The sequence below is a fragment of the Stegostoma tigrinum genome, chromosome 7, assembly GCF_030684315.1.
Source record: "Stegostoma tigrinum isolate sSteTig4 chromosome 7, sSteTig4.hap1, whole genome shotgun sequence".
Classification (NCBI taxonomy): domain Eukaryota; kingdom Metazoa; phylum Chordata; class Chondrichthyes; order Orectolobiformes; family Stegostomatidae; genus Stegostoma; species Stegostoma tigrinum.
Genome location: NC_081360.1, coordinates 56,930,415 through 56,956,680, shown reverse-complemented (window position 1 = coordinate 56,956,680; position 26,266 = coordinate 56,930,415). Strand labels below are relative to the sequence as shown.

Sequence of the window (26,266 nt, the reverse complement as noted above, 5' to 3'; positions counted from 1 at the left end):
GAAGACATTATGAAAGCAATAAAAAGGATGAAAAATAACGATTTTATTTCAACACTTCTGTACAATATATCAGGGATCAGTGCTGGGACTGGAACTAATGGCAATATATAGTCATGACTTGCAGGTAGGAAGCAAATGTACGATAGCCACATTTGCAGATGACATAGGCACAGGCAGAAAAGCAAGTTGTGAAGAGGCTGAAAACAGTTTATGGAAAGATTTATAGGTTAAGGAAGTGGTTAAAAAGTTGCTAAACAGAGTTTAATGTAGGAAAATGTGAAGTTATTCATTTTGGAAGGGAGAACAGAAAAACAGACTATTATTTAAATGGAGAAATGTTGCAGAAAGCTTCAAGACAAAGGGACTTGGGGGTGCTTGTGCATGAAATGCAGAAATTTAGCACACAGGCGCAGCAGGTAATCAGGAAGGCTAATGGAATAATGGCCTTCATTACAAGAAGGTTGAAGTGTAAGAGCAGGGAAGGCTGCCTGCAACTGTACAAGGTGCTGGTGAGGCCACATCTGGAGTACTGTCAGCAGTTTTGGTCCCCTCACTTAAGGAAATATATCATTTCATTGGAGGCAGTTTGGAGAAGGTTTACTGGTATAGCAGAACCATCTTACAAGCACATGTTAAACAGGTTGGGATTCTGAGATAATAGGAGCTGCAGATGCTGTGGAATCCGAGATAACAAGGTGTAGAGCTGGATGAACACAGCAGGCCAAGCAGCATCTTAGGAGCAGGAAAGTTTTCCTGCTCCTAAGATGCTGCTTGGCCTGCTGTGTTCATCCAGCTCTACATCTTGTTATCTTAGGTTCTGGAATCTACTCAGTGGAGAATGAGAGTTGATTTCATTGAAACATACAGGATTCTTAAGGGGCTCGACAGGGTAAATGCTGAGAGGATGTTTCCCCCCAGGGAGTTTAGAACCAGGGGCACAGACTCAGAATAAAGCAGTGCCAATTTAAGACTGAGATAAAGAGAGATTTCTTCTCTCAGAGGGTTGCGTGTCTTTGGAACTCCTTGTCACAGAGTGCGGGGTCAGAGTCGTTGCACATGTTTAAGGGTGAGATAGGTAGGGTCTTGATCAGGAGAGGAATCAAGGGTTATGTGGAAAAGGCAGGAGAGTGGATGTGAGGAATATCCAATCAGATATGACCCTATTGAACGGTCAGGAGGTTCAAGAGGCCAAACCACCTACTCCTGTTCCTAATTTTTATAGTAGTACTTGCATGTCTCTCACATGAAGTAAAATGAAGGCCGATCTACTTCCAAGCTGTTGTGTGCACCATTCTGTTTCCTACTGTTCAAATACACATATTACAATACTTTCCTTCATTGTGCACCTTCACCATATTAAAGTTAGGATTCACTGCATTTGGGTCACATTATAACCACATTTCAGTCAAGGCTGTCAAACCAAACCCATTTATTTCTCTTTGTGCCATCAATTTAACTATCTTGATACTCATACTGTGTACATTCAGATAAAGTGCCTGTAATCTTATTTTTTAATATTTTTCCCTAATCTGACCCTACTTATGATTGGAAGCTTTATCTGCATGCTCTGATACTTCCATTCACCCTCTGGCTAACATTTGTCACATGGCTATCTTGCACTATGCTGACTTCCAACGCACCCCTACTATTTAATTTTCAAGCCTATCTACAGTCATTGCTGTTTGATTCACCAGGACACTGGTCACAGTGTGGTTCCAAAGACACCTGTCTCAAAAGCACAGCTCCCTCATTCCCCAGTACTGGGGCAGCACAGCTGATTTGAAACCCTTTCTCCCACAGTAGTGTCTACACCAATGAACAGGTGAAAATGCGGAAATGACCATACTTTTCAGTGGCCCTGATGTTTATAGCAGTCAAACAACTTTTGAAAGAAATTAAGATGTCATTATCGGCAGAAAGGTTGCTCTCCCATCCCATTCTTATGAAGATAGCCTGGACGAACAAAGCACATAAAGCCAAGGTAAACATTACCACTCCAGAAGTTTGTAAATATTAACTCTCTGTAGATGATCATTGGTTACACCAACAATGGCATATATCCAACAAACCAGTTGGCCAATATCCTTTCTGTTTCTGCAGATAAACTGTTATTCATCAAATTCAACTTGCAAGATCGTAATGTGGCACAGACACAGGATCTTCAGAGACTTTATTGCTGATTTAACCAAAAATCAAATCTGTATGAGGCTTTTGGGTGTTTGAATGGAGGCAACATCCCTCCCTCCTGCTTGATACTGCACTCACATCCACCAGTTTAACTGGAGTACAACAGGTAGCATGAAGCCCATCACAGACAGGCAATGGTCTCAAAATGTGCAAAGAAAATGTCTAAGTCTACGTAAACAGCACTTGGATGCAATTTTAATATTTGCTATCAGATTCACCAGTGCTGGCTCAGCTAAGGGCTGGTAAGAGTAAGTGAGACAAAGTAAGGCTAAGATGACTCTGTGACTCAATAAGACTGCCAAAAAGACTGCCAAAATTTAAGATTTTAAATTTGTTTTGTTGTCACCTTGTGGACGAGAAGAAACAGAAATTTCAATTATCTACTCGATCACAAAAGTTTAAAAATTTATCTCGCTGAGATCATACAATTTAGGACTAGATGAGGAGCACAGGACACGTAAACTGCAGAGCAGAGTGACGTGAACTAAGTATAAAGTGGCACGCATGGATAAGCAAATTGACTCTTTGACAGCCCGTAAAAGATGTGTTAACAGCTGAAGATGCACTAAAAGAAAATTAGGAAGCTTAACTTTAATTTTTATGGGGAGGTTCCAGCCAGATGCCAATGTTACACCCTGTTAGAATTTATTCTCCATTAATTTCATGTGGCATGCCAACTCTGTCTGTTGGTATTTGTGTTGAGCAGTCTCACCAACATTTCTTTAAAAGACTACAAAAATCTATTTGAAAGCTGGCAAGTTACACACATAGGGGTATTCGCATTTAAGATATTTTGCATATAAACACAACTTAATTGACATGTATAATGCATGCACATTAAGACACACACTGACCACAGTTTATTGCAAACCACCATTTTGCATCAACAGCGCTAGCTGGCATCTAGCTACTGTCCAGTTTCATTGGTCTCTGAAACCAGCATATTGTTCAGCATGTGCAAGCAAATCATTCAAGTACAGAAACTAAGACCAAGCATGAATATTTTCAAGGCCTTGAAAGGCCCATATCACAGCTGATCAAATTGGACACAAGCTTTTGAACATTTATAGAAGCTAAAATGGAAATCTTACCCGATATGACCAACAGTCTATTATCTGGGAGGCACCCAAAATTGTCAGGGTACCACCCCCGAGAAAAATAGTTCCTCTAATAATCTTTCGAAATGCCATTTCTTTTCCTGTAACAAGATTACGAAAAGAAGTTTCAACATAGTTCTTTTCCAAGTAGACAGAATTTACTGTAACTTCTTTATATAGAAAAAAAATTATGAGAAACAGAATATGACTGCACTGAAAATTATTAAAATATAGCATAATGATACAAGTTACAGACTTTTTATACATAGGAAGTAAACCAAGTAATGAAAAGCTACTGCTAAATATTGTGCAGACATATAACTGGTAATGGGGTCTATTAAATCAACCTCTGGTATTATAAGAAATAGCTATTTCAAAACTAAAACAAAACATCAGCCAATAGTCGTTTTTGCTTTGTATATTATAACACATTCATGTGCATGCATTATTATGCAGTTTTTTTGTGTATGAGATACATACTAAGTTTCATCCAATTACTAGCCATTCACTTTGGAGGACATGTTATTTTCAAACAAATATAAACAGCAAGATCTTGTATTCTGGAGGACATTTAAGAATCACTGACACATCTAGTTGTACTATATGAAGTTTTGAAAGGTCATTCCTACAAAGATTAATATATATTTATACAATTTGATTGACTTGTGATATTTATAAAGTTGTGCTTTATGGACGAGTACACTATAGAAGTAGAATCTACTTTTATATTACTGCAACAATTTTAGTTATCACAAATGCTTGGAGTATAATTGGATTAAAAAATGTCATTACATGCAGCATTCATGAGTATTTACTTGCCTGACTGGAAAAATACAGAACAGGAAATAAGGAGAAGGCAAACTCTATTAAACATTACCTGTCCAACTGCAGAAACACAGCACCTGCTTCTCATTTTAGCACCTTAATCTCTAATGTGTCAGATATTAAACTCCAAGATTGCTAAAGTAAGGTTTTACTTCTGCTGCTACTGAAACAAGTCTTCAACGGGAATTTAAATTTCAAACTTACTGAAGATTAACCAAAAACACACAAATTTTACAGAATGTTAATTGGATTGATTGTAGACACCGTCACATTTAAAGTTTTTGAGAAGATTTGTAGCTCGAGTTGCAGATGCGGTTGTAAACTTACTCGCTGAGCCAGTGTGTTTGGCTGCTGACATTTCATCACCCTGTTCGGTAACATCATCAGTGCACCTCCAGTGAAGTGCTGATGTTCTGTCCTGCTTGTTATTTATAAACCTCAGTTTGCTGGGATGGTTGGCAGCATTTCCGATTTTGTGTCACATTATAACAGCTTACACCAAATTCTAAAGCTAAATTTGAGAATCTAAAAGTCATAGACAGACATATAAATTGCCAAATGAGGTTTCTAGTCAGAGATTTGTTTGGGTGGACAGTGGCAGAAGAAGATAGGAGAAAAAAAAGAACAAACAAAAATATTCTCTTAAATAAAAACCTGAAGAACTGCGGATATTGTAAATCAGGAACAAAAACAGAAGTTGCTGGAAGCTCAGCAGGTCTGGCAGCACCTGTGAAGAAAAAATCACATTTCGGGTCCGGTGGCCCTTCCTCAAAACTGATGGTAGCTGGGAAAACGTCAGTTCATATGCAGAAAATAGGGAGGGGGATGGGGGTAAGGAGTACACAATAGGATAGAGCTCAAAGAGAGAGTTGTTAGATAGACAAAGGAGTTGGCAACAATCTGGCTAGGAGGATGAATAGAAGATGAACAGAAGAACCCTTTTCTGATGAAGGGTCTAGGCCCAAAACGTCAGCTTTTGTGCTCTTAAGGTACTGCTTGGCCTGCTGTGTTCATCCAGCTCCACACTTTGTTATCTCGGATTCTCCAGCATCTGCAATTCCCATTATCTCTAGGAGGATGAATAGTTGTTAATGGGGACTGTTAGTGACTAGTAATAGGTTGTGTGTAATGGCAGGCTATGTGATAACAAGGCCAATGTGTGGAGTAGGGGGCTGGGACATGGGAGAGATTAGGCCCTATTATTTTTGAACTCAACATTGAGCCCAGAGGGCTGCAGAGTCCCCAAGCGAAAAATGAAGTGTTGTTCTTCCAGCTTGCCTGGAGTTTCACTGGAACATTGCAGCAAGAGATGTTGACCAGGGAACAGGATGGTGTGTTTAAGTTGCAGGCAACAGGTAGTTCAGGGTTTTTTTTGCATGCAGAACGTAGATGTTCTGTGAAGCAGTCACCAGTCTATGCTTCACTTCCCCAGTGAAGAGGAGCTCACAATGTGAGCAGCGAATGTGGTAGACTAGATTCTGGGAAGTGCAGGTGAAGTGTTGCTTCACCTGGAAGGTATCTTTCGGTCCGTGCATGCAGGGAGCTAAATGGGCAGAATTGCATCTTTGCCAGTTGCAGGGGAAGGTTCCATGGGCTGTGGGGAGGTGTTGGGGGTGAAGGAAATATGGACCAGGATGTCCTGGTAAGAACGGTCCCTGCAGAAGGCGGACAAGGGAGGGGAGGGGAGTATGTGTCTGGTGATGGCATCTCACTGGAGTTGGCGGAAATGGCTTCTGATGGGATGGTAGGTAAAAACAAGGGGAACCCAATTGCTGTTGTGGGAGGGAGCAGGTACGATTGGTCATTAATAATACAATCCTATGTGCTCTGTGGTATGGAATTGAAAATAGCTTTGTTAATTGATGATCCCAGCATGTAGTCTCCACTTCAGATTTCTTGATTCATCATTCATTCCATTTCATCCTCAAGTCCTTAGCAGAATAACTAGTTGAACTGTATCATTTTAGTTAGGTCAATGAAGAATGCTAAATTAGATGAAGTACAATGATTTACTTTGATCAAAAGTAAACAACAGAGGTTAAAAGGATACCATGGCAGTTGCTATAACAAATATCAGGCTTATCAATAACGAATATCCGTGAAAATGTTAAGTTCACCAGCATCATATTAAGGGAAACAAGATCAAATTATATTTTCTACAAATTTTAAAATACAAAATACACATCGAGCAAAGCAGAAAAAGTAATAAGTATGATTTCTGATCTGGCTTCTCACCCTTAGCTTGTAGTCGATTGCAGCCTGTCTTACATCCCGTCCACTGAAGTCATCGAAATTAAAACCGGACGGTTTATAAAGGTAAAAATATATCCATGACGTAATTTATTTTCAAAATGTCTGCAATGAAAGAAGATGTAAAATGAAACACTGAAATACTAAGACCCCATGTGTTAGAATTAAATCCCTAAACTTTTCATGTATATTAAAAGAATATTTAAATCATATGTCTGATTGAAAAGGAAATAGTTGTTTATAGGAGGAGCAAAATTAATATTAGGGACAAATTCTATTCCCTGGTCAGTAATTCTATTGGCCACTCTCTTTGACTGAACCAACCCACCTATTATCTTGCCAGCTACTTGGAGCCCAAGTTGAACTTTAAACCCTACATCCAGACTACATCATCAACCAGCCCACCAACAATCATCTTTGTTCCACTGCCTAGCTCAGGCTTTTCTGTGCCTGTTGAAAAATGAAATTCTTATTCTTGTCATTCTAACATCCAGACCTCTTATCCTCCCATTTTTCACTCTCCTATTACAGAGGTAAGATTTAAAAGATTGTTATGCTTTGGAACAACGTCTTTAAGTTTGAAGAAAATGAAGAAGCGTAGGGCTCATGTGACTGGTTCTGAAATTTGCCCAACCATAAGCTTGGATGACTTAGTTGTTAAGTGTTAGTAGGCATTTCAGGTCATTTTAATGGAAAGATGGTGCAAGATGTTCACATCTGTAAATAATGGCAGAGGCATCTGTGATGATCATGAGTAGGCTGTCAGTGTCCAAGACTCCCAGGAAAATGGGAAGAATTGTTGGTTTTATAAATAGTTATATATTAAACTATCCATTTAGTTAAAGATAGAATAGAGGTGGGTGTTTAGAGATTTTGATTCACTATCTGGATACAAAGTCTAAGCAGTTCACACTGCGATGGAAACAGACTTTGAGAAGGCAAAAGTTCATAGCAAGGCACTACAATCTTACAGGTTTCTCAAAATATTCCTGGCCCTCACGGATATGTATTTAGACTCACCTGACAGAAAGCCAGAGAGCTGGGAGATAATGGCAACCAGTCTCCACTGCTCCCTGTTCAGACTACAAACTTGAACACAGGTTGAAGAAACAAAGATCGTAGTGAAGATTCATCTAGCTTTGGACAGAGGAATCACCAGGATACCCACACCATGAAAGTCAGCCCAGGGGCTGGAAACAACCATATTGAGAAGGAAAACAAAGGGAGCAAGCCATGAGAATAGCTTTAGACTGTATGCTGGAGAATGAAGTTCCATTTGAGGGACAGATAAAGTATATCTGTGGAAGGCGATTCTCAGTCAAATTTTAAGTGGGGAAATTTTTGTTTTATAGTTTAGGGAACAAGTTGCCAATCAAGGCATCTAACAACTTCACCAGTTTCCATGAAAAACACATCTCAATGAATGATACCGAAACTACTATCTCTTACATATTTCTGATATTTTACTGACACATCTGCCGTGTTCTAATCTGTAGCTGCACATAAGAATTTACTTACAAACGTCAATGGGCTCCACCTGCATTCATGTTCACCTTGCACACAAAGCCGTTAAGGAAGCTCTTTCCTCAACATACTGGTTGGGAAATCCACTAATGGGTTCTCTACTATAGTCATCGAGCATAGCGTTACACAACACAGAAACAGATGGTTCAGTCCAATTTGTTTCTGCTGATCAGATATCCTAACTTAATTCTGTCGCATTTTCTAGCATTTGACCCATATCTCTCTGACCCCTTCCTTTTTGTGTATGCATCCAGGTGGCTTTTACATGTTGTAATTGTACCAGCCTCCACCAATTCCTCCGGCAGCTTATTCCATACGCACACCATCCTCTGCATGAAAATGTTGCTCCTTAGGTCCCTATTAAATCTTGCCCCTCTCACCTAAACCTATGCCCTCTAGCTTTGGACTCCCCTATTCTGGGAAAAAGACCTTGGCTAATCACCATATCCATGGCCCTCATGATTTTATAAACTTCTATATGGTCACCCCTCAGCCTCTGATGCTCCAGGTAAAATAGACTCAGCCTATTCAGCCTCCCCCTGTAGCTCAAATCTTCCAACCTCACAAGGCTACCTTCACGGATCAACATATCTGCTGAGTCTTCTCCAACCCCAAGCACTGTAAGTTTGACTGAATCATTTGCTCACCATTCAAACTTGAAGCCAAAATAGGGCACATCAAACCCATTTTGCTATCTGAGGCTGTTGCTCTCTAATGTGATACAAACGAATGAATTGCCTGAAGGTCACCACTTACATCCAGAAGTGCCCAGTTAATCCCAAGATTACTTTGGAAGGGTGAAGTGTCTCAAACTTTGAATAACTGGTAAAACCAGCTATTTCAGGCTGCTGCTAGCATTCTCCATTAAAAATATGCTGCTGTTTAGCTAAAAAAAACTGCCTACTGTGAAAATGAATAATGTGGTTTTTGAAATTTTAGTGCCACAGCGATGCCAGTTAAGTAGGCTCTACACTGCAACCACTGATGGATCACTTCAAACTGCATACCAATTGGGGTGTTCGCAACAATTTACTGTCAAGTAGACTGCTTGCAAAACTCAGAACACTGCCCAACATTAGATGGGATATGACAATTACTTGGCAATCTCAATTGTGTTAAAAACTACATTAACAACCAACTTAAGACTGTCAGTCAAGCTCACAGTGTGGCTCACTTGCACATGCTAGAAGCTGCATGCATTCACATGTAAAAGTCCTGTCTTCTGCAAACAGAAAGAACACATCCACACACTGCATCTTTCTCAACTAACTAAAAACTCTGAGGGCAGCCATTTCCTGCTGAATTCCTATGGCAACGCCCAGACCAATCAGAATTTACTTGCCTACTTTGAATTTAAACCAAAGCTCGGCAGTTAACGTCTCCCGGATGATTTCTCCATGGCAATGCCTCTACCACAGACCACGTGCCAACCAATCAACAGTCTCTTTTCATGCAATAAAGTGGTATTCGTTTTGGGATTTGGTATGCTTGCAATTTGGTTCTGATGGCTGCAGGACAAAAGATTTCACAGCCTATCTCCTTCTTTGTGCAATGATCTTTACATTTATTAATTTTAACAGACTATCTTAATGTTACATTACATAGTTAGGCAAGGTATGGTATGTGCAATAGAGCTGATTATGGTACAGTTTCAGCAAGGTAAAATACATCTACAGCGCTCAGCTTTAGGGTGAGTAATTGCATTATCTCAAGTAAAGAAGGACTGAGCAACTTAGAAGAACCACAAGCATCAGCAACTCATAGATAATTCATATACTTTTGGATAAACATAAATTTCTAACTTCAAACCATCTTTGTATATCATTTTATGATTTTATAATATGAAAGCTCTACATTCAATGATTTACAAAATTGAGGATGGAATACTGCCAACTACATTGTAATCAAGGATAACAAAGTGTGAAGCTGGATGAACACAGCAGGCCAAGCAGCGTCTCAGGAGCACAAAAGCTGACATTTCGGGCTGCTTGGCCTGCTGTGTTCATCCACTTCACACTTTCTTATCTTGGATTCTCCAGCATCTGCAGTTCCCATTATCTCTGATTGTAATCAAGGAGTCTGCCAATGTCAAAGCATTGTTAAAATTGTTTGAAAAGGTAAGCAGTGAATTGAGCTTATCAATAATAACGATCTTTGAACGTACGTGTGAAAATTTTAATCTGTCTAGTGATTGAGAATGCTGTAATTAAAGGCGTTTGTATACATAACTGGTTGCTTATTGTTCTGAACTTGAAATTTTATGCAAGTGAGCCACAGGTAATATTCTGGCAAGTTTTTGAATTTAACCCAAATCTGGACGACTCAATTTACTCCACACAGATAATCTGTATGTTGGAATAAACTTCTGAATTTGCAGTTTACTGTAACATATTGAACTGCGCCAGAATTCCAGGTGCCTGGTATTCCAGAGTAAAAACGCTGTTGGTGAACATTAACACTGATCCTGCATGCTCCAAGGAAAATCACCTAGTGTACAACACCATCAGGGGTGCAGCCTGGAGTGCCCACCGGTCAAGGAAAGCCGGATGTTTAGGTTGTCCCCAGCCATCTGGTATGTTCACTTCACTATTCTCTGCCAACGTTAATTCACATTTTGATATCCCATGTCAAATTCTGGATGACACATCTTGCAACACCATTACCCACAGTAAGAAAAATTTTTGTGTTATCTTAATCTCACATTGGAACATCTCTGAATGTTTCCACAAAATGGATTGCTCGATTGTTAACACCATTCTAAAGATATTCACCAAACGTTTACAAAGCAGTTTACTAAATTTTATACATTAAATTGTTAGCTAAACTTTCAATTAATTGGAATGTACTCCTGTAACTGCCACAGCATATTTCCATATGACATTACACGGAAACTATGTCCACAGTCCTATGTGGTTGATAACTTTGCTTTAAAGATAGAAAATGGCTGTTATGTTCTTGATTCACGTCTCCAGAACATTAGACTGGATCTAAAGATTACAAGCCAGATGATATTCTGACCTCCCTCTCAATTTTTTTAAAATAAATTCATTCATGGGATGTGGGTGCCACTAGCTGGGTCAATATTTATTGCCCATCAATAGTTGCCCTTGAGAAGACGGGGGTGAACTGTCTTCTTGAACTGCTGCAGTCCGTTTGGTGGAAGCCCACAATATTTTTAAGGGAGGTAGTTCCAGGACTTTTGACTCAGTGTAGGAACGGCAACTTATTTCCAAGTCAGGATGGTGAGTGCCTCGGAGGGGAACTTGCAGGTGGTGGTCTTCCAATTATAACTGCTGCTCTTATCCTTCCAGCTTATAGTGACTGTGGATTTGGAAACTGCTGTCTAAGGAGGCATGAAGAATTTCTGTTCATCTTGGAAATAGTACAGACTGCCAGTACCGTATGTGTGGTCAACCAAGCAAGCTGCTTTGTCCTGGCTGGTCAAGCTTCTTCGCTGTTGGTGGAGCTTCACTCGTCCAGGCAAGCGTATGCTGTATTCCTTGGCTTCTGCGACTTACCAACGCTGGGAGCAATGGTTTACGTAAAATATCCTGCTGATTAATACAGTGAAGTTCCCTTCTAATGATGAAATCTGGGTAGTAGAAATCCTGACAGCTTAATTACCATTACATCTGAAGGTGGAAACTGAGCAGTTCGCAGTGAAGAGGCAATTTAAACAGCTGTGAACAGTTCTTGTACGACTCAAACTGCTGACAGAGCATCCAATGTCTTGCCCACGGCACAGATCAACTTTAGTGAATTAAAATTTATCAATAAAAGAGCAGACATTAAGATTTTAGAGAATGTCTTAAAACTCAAATTCAAACGTATAAACTGCCAGCAACTCACTGTTCAATGGAAGAGCTAGACAGCAGCAATGAAGCAAGCAATCACATTATGTTTGTATTCTTCCTTCTCCCCCTTAACAAAATGATATTTCCCGCCTCCCAACACACACTAAGCAAACACACTGCACAAATTTAGCTCAAGTGAGAAGCCAAAACAGTTTTCCACTGACACTACACTTGCAGTGTGAATTAAATGCAAAGCATCAAAAAGACACCAAAACAGATTCAACCTGACATTTGGAGTAAGTTAAGACCCATCCAGGGAGTCTCACTTAGCTTTGTTCTGATGTCAGATTGAAGCTGCCTAATACTGAATCAATGGCTGTAGTATAAACTGGTAGAAGAAAATCATGAATATGTTTTGACTGTTTTACACAGTTTATTTTAACTTTGGTCATTCGTGGTATGTAGTTGGTATTAATTCAGCCAACATTTACTGCACGTTCTAATTACCCTGGAGGTGGTGGTGAGCTGCCTTCTAAAAATTACAGTGCTGTCGGGGAGGGTGTTCCAGAATTTTAACCCAGCAACTGAATAAGTGATTATATTTCCAAGCGAATGGTATGTGGCTAGGAAAGGAACTCACAGGTGTTGGTGGTCCAATGTATCCGTTGCCCTTTATCCTACTGGTGGTACAGGTCACGGATTTGCTATCAAAGGAAAATTCATGAGTCACTGCAATATGCCCTGCAAATTCTATACACTGTTGCTACTGTGCTCATGCTGAAGATAGTGAAGTCAGAAGGTGATGAACAGGGTATAAATCAAATGGGTTGCTTTATCCTGAATGATGTCAAATTGCTTGTGTTGTTGGGGCTTCCAGGAAGTGCACAGTATTCTCACACAATCCTGACTTGTAGTTTGAACACAGTGAACAGGCATGAGGGAGACAGAAGGTGACTGGCTCATCATATAATTATTCCTCACCTCTGTCTTGGTCTCATAAAACACAGTATTTATATGGCTAGTCCAGTTCAGTTTCTGTTCAATGGTAACCCCCAGGATGTTGACAGAGATTCACTGACGGTAATGTCATGAAATGCCACGAGGACATGGTTAAATTCTTACTTGTTGCATCATACCTGTGTTCTTTAGCATCTACCAATGTGATCATGGACAGATGCATCTGTCGCTTGATGAGGACAAGATAAAGTACACGGTTTTCCTCTTGTTCCTTTGACAGCTGCCACAGTTTCGTTCTGCAGTTACAGGTAGTTCTCCTATAACACGGAAGTTGCGTACCTATGTGACCTCGCATTACAGAAATTCACCACAGAAAATCACTACAGCTGTACAGCCAAAAGTTCGCATTATCCAAACAGCGTCCACTGTTCATCAGTCACATTACAGCCAATTTGCGTTAATGTAACACGCATTATAGCAGAACTACCTCGATGTGCTTTGGGACTCAGCAAATTCGGTCAGCAATGTTGTTAAACAGCCACTCTGAGATGAACATCGAAGTCCCTAACCTTGTGTACATTTTGTGCCCTTGCCACCCTCAGTGCTTCTCTGTTATGATTCCAGCTCGTGCTAATATAGGACAAGACATATACCAGAGTAAAATCTGGCTTGATAATAAAATGTGAGGCTGGATGAACACAGCAGGCCCAGCAGCATCTCAGGAGCACAAAAGCTGACATCAGCTTTTGTGTTCCTGAGATGCTGCTGGGCCTGCTGTGTTCATCCAGCCTCAAATTTTATTATCTTGGATTCTCCAGCATCTGCAGTTCCCATTATCACTAAAATCTGGCTTGATACATTTTATTTTGTCTTTTTTTGACAAAGTGGGCTTTTAATGAAATGCAATGCTGTAGATTTGGTTTTAACCATGAAACACAAGTTTATTATGCAAATGAAAAGATAAAATAGAATAAATATATGGATTTACATATAATAATTTTAAATAATTAAAAACACAGTAAAGGTGCAATCCCATTTATCCTAACACTATTGCATTACAGTACTACAACAGTTCATTTTCTATTACTTCTTTATTTAGCTTAACAGTTTCTTTCAATTGAGAGTAGGGTAGCCTCTTACTTGATTGGTCACATAACTGAGTTTAGACTTTCTAAACTTTGAACTACCACTTCAAGGTTCTAATCAAATACTTCTAAACTTCAACTTTCAAGCTAAAACCCCTAAAGTGAGAAGGCCTATTTCCAGCTTTTCTGAACTAACTTGTTCTCTAGGAGAAATTGATTTATACATCTAACTTCAAATCAGAACTTCTACAAACTGAGGCCAAAAGATTTCTAGCCCTGCCCCCACAAAGAAAAAAAAAGGCCTGATTCAATCTGATAGTGAGTTAATAGTCTTCAATATTTCTTGTGTCCACCGCTAAAGCTCTTCACACTATCACTCCAAGGACACATTCCCTCATATTGTTTTAAAAAAAACATAAGAATGGCACAAGAAATACTGACAAGTGAATCATTAAAGCCCCTCATACAGAGACCAAAGCCAACATGCCACTCGTCCAAAATCCAAACCGTAAAATGATATGTTAATATATTAAAATAAATACAAAATCTCACACTTCACACTACCATGTGGTGTTTAACATGGAGCAGTGCTGATTCATCAGCCAAAGGGAATGGAAGGTCGTGAACACGTTTCCTTGTCCATGTTTGATCTGATGCCCTGAGACATCTTGGGTGCCTCGAATCAACATCCAGGGCTTCCATGCAGTCCCTTCCCAAGTGTATATAACTGTGCTGCCACATATGGTGGGTTTGCATTGCTGACAGACAACACATATCTAGGGGTGTTGATGGTGCTGGCTAGGACCTTGTACAGTCTCATTCTGTGAGTATGACTATAGTATCTGTTATTTGACTGCCCCATGGGGCAGCTCTTCAAATTTAGTAATAAGTAATCTCGATGATTTTGAAGGCTCAATGGGGCTATGTTTGCTGTTGGCATTCCCAGTCCACAGGTCAATGTCAGGTTGTCCATCTAGTTTCATTCCTTTTCTCGGGTGTTTTAACAAAATTGTAAATTGTAGTTAAATACTAACTAAGTGGCTTGAGAGGCCATTTCGGACTCAGCCACATTGCACATGGGTCTGGAATCACAGGTAAGCCAGAACAATAAAGGTTGGAAACTTAGTGAATGAGATGTTTTTACAGCAATTATCAAATGACCACCATTTAGATTTATTAATCAAATTCGGCTTCCACTAAATGCCAGTGATGGGAATTAAAACCATTTCCCCAAAACATCCATCTTTGCCCCTGGATGATTAATCCAGAAACATTAATCACCACACCTGTGCCTTCACCTACTGATCTCTATGCGCATTGACTGGCAGCAACTAAACAGATTAAAAAGTGCTTCACTACAGATGTCACAATATTTCAATGCAATACAGAAACCGTATTAAAACAAAGTACTTTTTTACTAGGCAGTGAACTGCTAATCCCACAGGACATCCAGTTTTCTCAAACAATGAGAGGATCCTACTGCAAGGTTCATATTTTGTACATCATTTTCTCAACTTACTTTCACCAGTCTTTTCCATCGGACAGTGGTTTAAGAATATAAGCATGAAATCTTTCATATCCTGCATATTATTTTTAATTAGTATTCCTCTCCTTGCCTCAGGCCTTTGTTCAACAAAAGGTGCAGTTCTAATCAGCAGACATCTCAACAGATTCTGGCATAAATTGGACCAAAAGACATTTTTAATCAGCATGGTACAAAAAGATAGGAGGAAGGATGATTTCCTACTTTAACCATCCTTCAGAGTTAGGAATCACCACTCATTCTCCCCACAGAAAGAGCGGACAGGTCAAGATTAGGACTATCTTTCAGCATAAACACTAAAATTGCCCTTGACTATCCCTGGACCAGGCTACGTCTCAAAACTGCTCGCTTTCTCTCTTGATGTTCAATCAATTAGCGCCTACTTGCAAGCTTGTAACATTCCTGCCTCTCCTTGCCTGCCAGGCCTTTAAATACACTGGCACTTCAATCACTGCCAAAGGCTCTCCAAACTGCCATACTGACGTGCTCTTTAATGTAGACACACAGACAGGCTGCTAGCTGTCACTGTCTGTCAGAACCTATCTGATATACTGACGTATGGCACACCAAGACGTCAATCTAACACCTACAGCTGGTGCCAGCAAACATACTGTACGTTTATTAACCAAACAGCTATGTCAGAAACTGGTGGGATTAGTCCTCAGTCCAGTCAATGGGGGTGGTTATCTGTCAGTCACCAGCACATTGCACACACAATGCAGGGCCTTGGCCGTGGTCAGTCATCCACTTGGGATGCCCAACATCAGAGGATCTGTCCACCTACAGTCCAGGCAGCAGCTAATGATCAGTTCTGTCAGGCCATCACAAGCAGTCAGGGGTGACATGAATCAACAATCATTGATCTGCTGTGACAGCAGTCAGGGGTCTGGTCATGTCTAGGGGCTGCACGTCAAAGTCAGTCAGAGAGCTAAGGTGAATACAGTCCTGGAGATCTGGAGGAGAAGGGTAGGTATTATTAAGGTTCATATCTGGGCCCAAGAGGCAGGGAGGACAGTTGGAGGCAAAGTTCAGTTTGGTGGGTCGCCACATGGGGAGGTGGGTGGGGAAGGAAAATGGGTGGGAATGGGTTATTAGGAGCATGTGGATTCTGGGGGTATCTGGCATCCAGGCTCAGCCCCATACCAATGATGTCCTCTGTGAGTTGCATTCCCTGCCATCACTTGCATTCTCAAGGTGAGAAATGCAACTGGCCAAAGCCCCAAACAACACCCAGGATGGGCACAATCCGATCAGTATGAAGGGTGAAATAGTGGGTTCCACATGTGCTGGCATAGAACATGGAAGGGGCAAACACATGAAACAGCCATTTGCAAAACCCAGCAACATTTACTTTGCGCTAATTTCATTGCCCGTTTGCTGTGCATTCAGAGTAAAAGAGCTTAGGGACCAGACAACAGTCGAGGGTGATTTGCACCATGCCATATGTGTTTGCAAATTGAACACTGGCATCTTATTGATGTTAAAAATGGTAGCAATACCACTACAGGAGACCGATGCTGGCCAACGGTGAACCACTAATTGTGCAACTTCCATGAGTGTTCTGGAACGTACAGTATCAATTGCCATGCAAATTCTGAATGAATTGAGAAATTGAATAATCGATTTGTGTCTGGAACAGGAAGTGGTTTGGAGCACAGCTCGCAGTCCCTTTTTGACATAATGTTGGCCACACAGCCACCATGGCAGTTTCACCAAGTTGGTGCATTAGCTGAGGCTGAACCTGAATGAATGATGGAGACATGACCCATGTTATCAGAATGCTGCATATCATACTGTGTGGAAGAGTGTGTGTACAGCCCTCATCTGCAGGTAATGTCACCAATCTCTCTTCTGCAATGTAAGAAACTCTCTTTTTCCTTGTATTCCCAATGGGCAGTGATGGGCAGCGGAGGCTGGTAGGCTGTTGGTCACTGTAGCAGATGCAGGAGGGCCAGGATCAGTAGGAGGGCCAGTTGTAGCAACAGGACACAGAGAACAAAGGAGCACCCAGCATAGGAAGAGGTCACAGCTGCAGCGCCACAAAATGTGTAGATTCCAAAGGAGGTTCAGAGCTTTCTGGCCCTAACTGTATTTCCTGAGAATAAGAGAAGTGCAGTGGCAATAGTGGGTCCACATGCCAGACCTGCTGTGATTTTCCAGCAATTTGTGCTTTTGTTTCAGATTTTACAGTTCTTTCATTGTTTTTTGTCAACTGGGTCCACATTTTCTGGAAGACTGTGGCAGAACTGTGACAGATGCTGGAATGGGATCTGAGAGCTCCAGGAGTGAAAGACTACTCTCTCCAATGGCAATGTGCTACAGGCCAAGCAGGATGTTTTGGGAAGAGATAATGGGAACTGCAGATGCTGGAGAATTCCAAGATAACAAAATGTGAGGCTGGACGAACACAGCAGGCCAAGCAGCATCTCAGGAGCACAAAAGCTGACGTTTCGGGCCTAGACCCTTCATCAGAGGGGATGTGTTAGATGCTGAAGATCTGGAAGCATGGGAGCAATTTTCCAGTGAGGACACTAGGACATTGGAGAGGAGGAAGCTATCCTTATCCATATCTGAGTGCCAGGCAGTATAAGCCAAACAGAACCTTATTGATGCCCATTTCCTACAGAGGAGAGGTGGATACAGCAGATCATCATGCACTGTAAAATCATTGTCATGATGTCAGCAGTTCATCTGTACTGTACTTGGAGCTTCAGCATCCGTTGGTTTTAATTGTGTTTCTTTTTACTGGCTGTAAATAAAATGCTTGTGTTTGGAATTGTCGGATGACTGGCCAGTATGTGGTGTTCACCAACTGGGCAATGACAAGCTATATGTCTGCAGTGGCTACTGGGAATCCCAACAGTGACTTAGAGAGAGTGTTTAGGTAAGATGTAGCTGCAGACAGGTTAAGTGCATGGTCTGTTGGTTAAACAGTACTGAGAAAAAAGAATGGGGTTTTTTGTTCTGTGGGCAGACGTATATAAAGTTTGAGGCTAGAGTGGGCTCTGTAATTCCTTTACAGTTTGTTGGATTAACAACTCACCACTTTCTGAAAAGCTTGCACAATGCGAACTGTTTTGAGCTCGAAGCCGCCTTATTTGCATACTGAGTGAAGATTTCATTAGGTGGGCCTTAGGCACCCTGGCGGTTCATTTTTCATTCAAATAATTGGTTACTTAATTGAAAAACATTTCCTAAGTATTCACAAATCACTGGAAGGGACTACAGAATCTGAACACCATCTCTCTCCTCAAAAATACAATAAAGCACATGTCATACGTTTTACTTCATTAACTTGTTCACTTTTTCTGTGATCGCACATTATTCATCTTACTTCAAACTACAAAATGTAAATTGCAACATTTTAGCTTCGAGCTCCAGGCCTCAGGCTTCTCAAGTATTTATTCATGAGAGACTTACATATTAACCTGTCTCACTAGTAAGAGATGGTCCACCACATTCTAGTTATTTGGTAAAATTGAACCTGTGTTAATTACATTGGTTAAAGAGAATTGTTCTTAGTTTAATATTACACCCAAAATTTGAAAACAAAATTAACACATTTTGTTTAAAATTAAGTACTTAAGGTCAGTGTTGTTGGAATAGAAGTAGGCCATTTGGTCCATCAACTCTGCTCCTCCATTCAATTAGATAGTCACAGAGTTATATCGCACAAAAGCACGGTTGATCTGATAATCCTCAGCTTCACCTTTGCACCTTATCCCATTAACCCTTGATTTACTGATTTAAAAATATATGTCAGCCTTGAATATACTAAATGATCCAGCTTCAAGTGCCCTCTGTGGTAATGAATTTCACAGACAACACTGAGCTAAAGCTAAAGCATTCGCAGCAATCTTCAGCCAGAAGTGCCGAGTGGATGATCCATCTCGGCCTCCTCCAGTGGTTCCCAGCACTACAGACACCAGTCTTCAGCCAATTTAGTTCACTCAAAATGATACCAAGAAATGGTTGGAAAGACTGGTTATTGCAAAGACTACAGGCCCTAACAACATTCTGGCAATAGTACAGAGGACTTGTGCTCCATTTGACTGAGTGTAGCATCAAGAAGCCCAAGCAAAATTGGATAATTGGGTGTTGGGAGTCAAACTCTCCTGGCTGGAGTCATACCTGACACATTGGAAGGTGGTTGTGGTTGTGGGAGGTCAATCATCTCAGCTGCAGGACATCTCTGCAGGAGTTCCTCAGGGTAGTGTCCTAGGCCCAACCATTTTCAGCTGCTTCATCAATGACCTTCCCTCCATCATAAGGTCAGAAGTGGGGATGTTTGCCAACGATTGCACAATGTTCAGCACCTTTCACGCCTCAGATACTGAAGCAGTCCATGTTCACATACAACAAGATCTGGACAATAGCCAGACGTAGGTTTAGGTTGCTGGCAAGTAACATTCACACCACACACATGCCAAGCCATAATCATCACCAATAAGAGACAATCTGACCACCTGCCTCTTGACATCCATTAATGCTACCATCACTGAATCCCCCAGTATAAACATCCTGGGGGTTACCATTAATCAGAAACTCAACTACACTCACCACATTAACACAGAGGCTTCCAGTGTAGGTCAGAAGCTAGGAATATTGTGAAATGTAACTCACCACCTGATTGCCCAAAGCCTGTCCATCATCTACAAGGCACAATCAGGAGTGTGATAGAATACTCCCCACTAGCTTGGATGGGTGCAGCTCCAAAACACTCAAGAAACTTAACACCATCCAGGCCAAAGCAGCCCTATGGATTAGCACTACATTAATAAGCATCTTCTCCCCTCACCACTCACGTTCAGTAGCAGCAGTTGTGTACTATCTACAGGATACATGACATAAATTCACTGAAGATCCTTAAACACTCCTTCTAAACACATAACCCCTTCCATCTAGAAGGATGAACACCACCAACTGAAAGTTCTCCACCAAGCCACTCCCCTTCCTGACTTGGAAATATATCACCGGTGTTACTGGGTCAAAATCCTGGAATTCCCTCCCTAATGGCATTGTGGGTCAACCTACAGCAGGAGGACTGCAGCAGTTCAAGGAGGCAGCTCACTAGCACCTTCTCAAGGAGAACTGTAGTCAGCATGGATTTGTGAGGGGTAGATCATGCCTCACAAATCTTACTGAATTCTTTGAAGAGGTGGTCAAACACGTGGATGAAGGTAGAGCAGTGGATGTGATATGCATCAATTTAAGGAAGGCGTTTGATAAGGTTCAAATGCATGGTAGGCTCAAGCAGAAAGTAAGGAGGCATGGGATAGGGGGAAATGTGGCAGACTGGATTCAGAATTGGCTGACCCTTAGAAGACAAAGGGTGGTAGTGGAAGGAAAATATTCAACATGGTACTCAGTTAGGAGTGGTGAAACGCAAGGATCTGTTCTGGGTCCTCTTCTGTTTGTGATGTTTGTAAATGATTTGGATGCAGGAGTGGAAGAGTGGATTAGCAAGTTCACAGACGATGCGAAGGTGGTCGAGTTGTAGCTAGTGTGGGGGGCTGTTCTAGGTTACAAAGGGACACTGATAGGATGCAGAGCTGGGCTGAGAAGTGGCTGATGGAGTTTAACCCTGAAAAGTGTGAGGTGATTCATTTTGGAAGGAGAACCTTGAAAGCAGAATACAGGGTTAACGGAAAGATTCTTGGCAGCATGGAGGAGCAGAGGGATCTTGAGATTTATGTTCACAGTTCCCTGAAAGCTCTCTCCCAGGTAGATAGAGTTGTTAAGAAAGTATATGGTGTGTTAGCTTTCATTAGTAGAGGCATTAAGTTCAAGAGCCGTGAAGCTATTCTCTGGCAATACAAAACCCCGGTTTAGCCACATCTGGAGTATTGTGTCCAGTTTTGGTGGCGTCAGTACAAGAAAGATGTGGAAGTGTTGGAAAAGGTGCAGAGGAGATTGGCCTGGATATTGCCTGGACTGGAGGGAAGGTCTTACGAGGAAGGGTTGAGAGAGCTAGGGCTTTACTCTTTAGAACGGCGAAGGACAAGAACTGACCTGATCGAGGTGTAGAAAATGTTCAGAGGTATAGATAGAGTGGGCAGCCAGAGACTTTTTCGTAGGGTGGAGGTAGTTTTTACAAGCGGGCATTGTTTTAAAGTGAGTGGAGGTAGATATAGGGGAGATGTCACAGGTAGGTTCTTTACTCAGAGAGTGGTAGGGGCATGGAACACATTGCCGGAGAGGGTAGTGGGGTTGACCTCATTAGGGGAATTTAAGCGGCTATTAGATAGGCATATGGATGATAGCATAAGGTAGGGGGGAGGTTAGACAGACCTTAGGTTTAGGGTAAAAGTTCAGCACAACATTGTGGGCCAAAGGGCCTGTACTGAGCTGTACTGTTCTATGTTCTAACTGGGAATGGGCAAGAAATGCTGGCCAGCCAGCGACACCCTTGTCCTAGAATTAATGAAAAAAAGAATGAACTACTCTCCGAGTGAACAAAATTCCTCTTCATCCGTCATAAATGGGGGACCCCTCAGTCTGTGCTTATGCCCCATCTTGTTCAGGCTATTGCGCAAGGGGAAACAATCTCTCTGCCTACTTTATCCAGCCCCCAAGAACATCACATGTTTCAATCAGCTCACCTCATATGCTTCTAAACTCCAATGAGTAAAATCCCAATATACCTAACCTCTCCTCCGGCTAGACCCTTGTATAATTTTAGAAAGGCTCCCCTGCCCGTTTTAATACTCCATTCCCCTTTGAAATAAACGCCATCAGTCAATATGACTTTCCTATTAGCCGCTGAACTTGGACGCTAGCTTTCAGTGTTGCACGCACGAAGACTCCCTAATCATTCTGTCCTGCAGTTTTCTTCAGTCTTTCTCCATTCAGTTCTCATAGGAAAAAAAATGACAGAGCAAGTGTACAGTAGCTCAATCAGACAAATAATCAATATCCTAGAGAAGAAATTGCAAAAGAAGCAAGGCAAAGTTTTAGCTCTCTATCAGCAGAAGCCATACAAGCTATTTCTCATTCCAGATAAAACGAGGAAATAGCAGGGATCCGGAATCTAGAAACTAAACTCAATCAATCTCCAACAAACAGTGGGTGGAGAAGAGTGCGTTGGGACTCTGGTCCCTTATATCATGAGGAAAGTGACTTGATCCCTGATGTGAGTAGGGAAATTCCATGATGAGGAAGAATGTACACTTGGAGAGACAGTAAGAAAGGCTTATTTGGTTTGGCTTATTTGCCTTCATTGCTTAGAAAATTCAGTATAGGAGTTGGGACATCATGTTGCAGTTGTACAGGATGTTGGTTAGGCCACTTTTAGAGTACTGTGTCCAGCTCTGGTCACCCTGCTATAGGAAGAATATTATTAAGTTGGAGAAACTGCAGAAGAGATTTACAAGGGTGTTAACAGGACTGAAGAGTTTGAGTTCTAGGGAGAGGCTGGATAACTAGGACTTTTTTCCCTGGCATGCAAGAAGTTGAGAGTTAACCTTATAGAGGTTTATAAAATCATGAGGGGTACAGATAAGACTGAAGGCAGGTGTCCTTTACCGAGAATGGGGAATTTCAAGACTGGGGGGCACATTTTAATGTCAGAGGAGAAAGCTTTCAAAAAAGAATAGAACCAATTTTTTTTCGACGGAGAGTTGTTCGCACGTGGAATGAACTTCCAGAGGAAGTGGTGGACGCAGATACAGTCACAGCATTTAGAAAGCATTTGGATAAGCATATAAATAAGAAATATTTGGAGCGGCACAGGCCAAGCGCAGGCAAGTGGGATTAGGTTAGTTTGTGATTATGGTCAGCAGGGGCAGGTTGGACCGAAGGGTCTGATCCTGTGCCATATGACTCCATTACTATGACTCTATGACTGAGATCCCATATAGGTCGTCCATCACTCCCTGGAAGGATTGGGTCACAGGTCCATGCCTTCACAACCACTGCAGAGGGTAGTCTCTCATTCCTGGAGCCCTCAGATCCCACTCCAATATCTGGCACAGTTCTGTCACAGTCTTCCAGGACATGTGGAGCCAGGAGACAACTAAAAAACCAAAAGGACCGCAGATGCTGAAAATCTGAAACTGAAATAGAAATCGCTGAAAAATCACAGGAGTTCTGGCACTCTGAGCCAGAATTGGCACCACACTTCTCTTATGCCTCGGTCGGAAAGCTCTGGGCCTTCTGCAGATGGGAACATAGATGAAGTGAATAGCAAAAGTCTTTCCTTGGGGCAGGGGAATTCAAAACGAGACAGCGTAAATTTAAGGCGAGAGGGCAAATATTTAAAAGGGACCTGAGGGGCAGCTTCCAGAAGAAGTGGTAGATGCAGGCACAGTTATAATATTTGAATTAATTTGCACAGGTCCATGAGTCAGAAAGGTTCAGAGGTACATGGGCCAAAGACAGGTAAATGGGACTAGTTTAGATTGGGAAACCAAGTCGGCATGAACAAGTTGGGCTGAAGTGTCCGCTACCATGCTGTGTGACTTTCTGATTTATCCTGCTTCTCCTGAACAACAAGCAATGCTATAAAGGCACAGTTCCTTCCAAAGAGCAATCCTCATATCCCGTTACTGGAAGCTCTCTCAAGACCAAGATTAAGCCTGGAAGATAAGTAAAGTCTGCTTCAAATAGTCTATCATAATATTTAATGGTCAGCCTATCTCTTGGAGTATGTTGGTCACCCACCCCCACTGACAAATTTTTTCTTGTTTTAAATTATGACAGGTCTCCCCACCCATTTGGTTTAAGTGTGCAGATAAAAAATTCCATCGTCTAATTTTCATGATAATAGTCCAAGCATTACCACTGGATTCATCTAAAGATGGACACCAGCAATACCCTTGGTTACTAAATGCCACCATTTCTACTAATCCCCTTTAACAATGTGCAGGGTTAAATCATAGAATCCCATAGTGCAGAAAGAGATGATTCAGCCCATCGAGGCTGCACCAAACCACTGAAGAGTATCCCAACGAGACCCCACACCTCCTCGCCCTATCCTTGTAGTCCCACATTTCCCGTGGCCAAACCACCTAACATGCACATCTTTGGACTGTGCAAGGAAACCAGACCACCCAGTGAGCGAATGTGCAAACTTCACACAGATAGTCACCTAAAGGTGAAATTGAACCTGGGTCCTTAGTGGCATGTGACAGCAGTGCTAACCACTGAGCCACTGTGCAACCCCTAAGCCAGGTTTCAATGTTACCCCCATGGCTGTAGCAAATGGGTCACCCATTTATAACATAAAAACAAATTGGTACAGAAACTCAGCAGGTCCAGCAGCATCTGTGAGATGCAAATAACTTTGCTTTCTTCCAACAGATGCTGCCAGACCTGCTGAATTTCTCCAGAAATTTCTGTTTTTGTTTCAGATGCCCAGCATTCACAGTTTTGGATTTATTTTACCAATGTATAATGCTGTTATGCAAGCACAATTAACATTCAAGGCTTGACACACATTTGCAAGGGATAGCAAGCATTGTCGTATCAGGTAAAATAGCCCACAGGAGGCAAAATCACAGTTAGGAGCAGTGGTCACCTACAAAAGAAGATGCCTCTTTCTTGGTAGCAGGCATTTGGAAAAGTAATTGAAGACCATCTGAACACGAGCTCCAAAGGTCAAAGAATTGAGGCAATCGGCAGCATTAGTTTCTATGAGTCCACACAACTGTACAGAGCTGTAGCTAGTGCATTATGCGGCCAGAATACACAGCCAAGTTATTTTTTATTTAAATATTATAACTTGAACTGAACTATTTCTCAAAGCTGAGACTGGATTTCAATCAAATCAAATCATCAAAATGAAGTAAATGGCATTCATGGACACTGCTTGCTGGGCCTGCATTTATTGCCCTTCCCTAGTTGCCCTTGAGAAGGTGGCGGTCAGTTGCCTTCTTGAACCGTTGCAGTCTATTTGGTGTAGGTAGACTCAGAATGCTGGTGGGAGAGAATTCCAGGATTCCGATTCAGTGACACTGAAAGAACAGCAAGAATTTTCCAAATCAGCATGGTAAGTGGCTTGGAACAGAACATGCACTTGGTGTTGCTTTGTACCTGCCTCCATTGTCCATCTAGACAGTAACGGTCATGGGTTTTGAAGGGGCTTTCTATGGAGCTTTGGAGAATTTCTGCATCCTGTATATGGTATACACAGCTGCTACCGAGCATCAGTGCTACAGGAAGTGAAGTTTTATTGCTGTAGCTGTCAAAGGGGTTGTTTTGTGCTGGATAGTATCAAACTTCTTGAGCGTTGCTGGATCTTTACTCATTCAGGTAAGTGGGGAACATTCCATCACAATCTTGACTTGAGTCTTGTAGATGGTGGACAAGTTTTGAGGATTCAGGTGGTGAGTTACTTAATGTAGAATTCCTGGCTTATGATCTGCTCGTATATAAATAGTATTTATATGGCTAGACGAGGGTGTTGATAGTGAGAGATTCAGAGATGGTAAAGCCACAGAATACCAAGGGATAATGATTAGATGTTGCATGTTGGAGCTGGCTATTATCAGGCACTTCTGTGGTGCAAATGTTTTTGCCACTTGTCAGCTCAAACCAGGATATTGTCCAGGTCTTGCTACATTTAGACATAATCTGCTTCAGCATCTGTGGAATCACAAATGATGCTAAACATTGTGCAGTCATCAGCGAGCATACTCACTTCTGACCTTACGGTGCCACAAAGGTCATCGATGAAGCAGTTGAAGATGGTTGGGCCTAGGTCACTACCCTCAGGAACTCCTGCAGAAATTTCCTGTAGCGGAAATTAATAACCTCCAACAAACACAACCACTTCCCTTTGTGCTAAGTAAGTCTCTAATATTTCACATTGACTCATTTTGCTCGGATTCCTTGATATCATATTCAGTCAAATATGGCCTTATTGGCAAGGGCTACCACTCTCACTTCACCTCTGGCATTCAGCTCTTTTGTACATGTTTGAACCAAAGCTGGAATCAGGTCAGGAGTTGAATGGCCCTGATGGAACCCAAACTGGGTGTCACTGTGCAGATTATTGCTGAGCAG

At 41.6% G+C, this 26,266-nt stretch overlaps 1 protein-coding gene across 2 annotated transcripts in view; it reads right to left on the bottom strand.

The window, feature by feature from the left end:
* Positions 1-26,266, bottom strand: part of gpd2 (glycerol-3-phosphate dehydrogenase 2 (mitochondrial)) — a 131,614-nt gene that overhangs the window by 90,536 nt on the left and 14,812 nt on the right. For both annotated transcript variants that reach the window (XM_048534367.2, XM_059647282.1), the window contains exons 2-3: positions 6,345-6,464; positions 3,279-3,385 (exon numbers count right to left, since the gene is read on the bottom strand). In XM_048534367.2, the coding sequence (XP_048390324.1) occupies positions 3,279-3,377 (99 nt within the window). In that variant the 5' untranslated portion in view covers positions 3,378-3,385; positions 6,345-6,464. The remainder of the gene's footprint in view (positions 1-3,278; positions 3,386-6,344; positions 6,465-26,266) is intronic.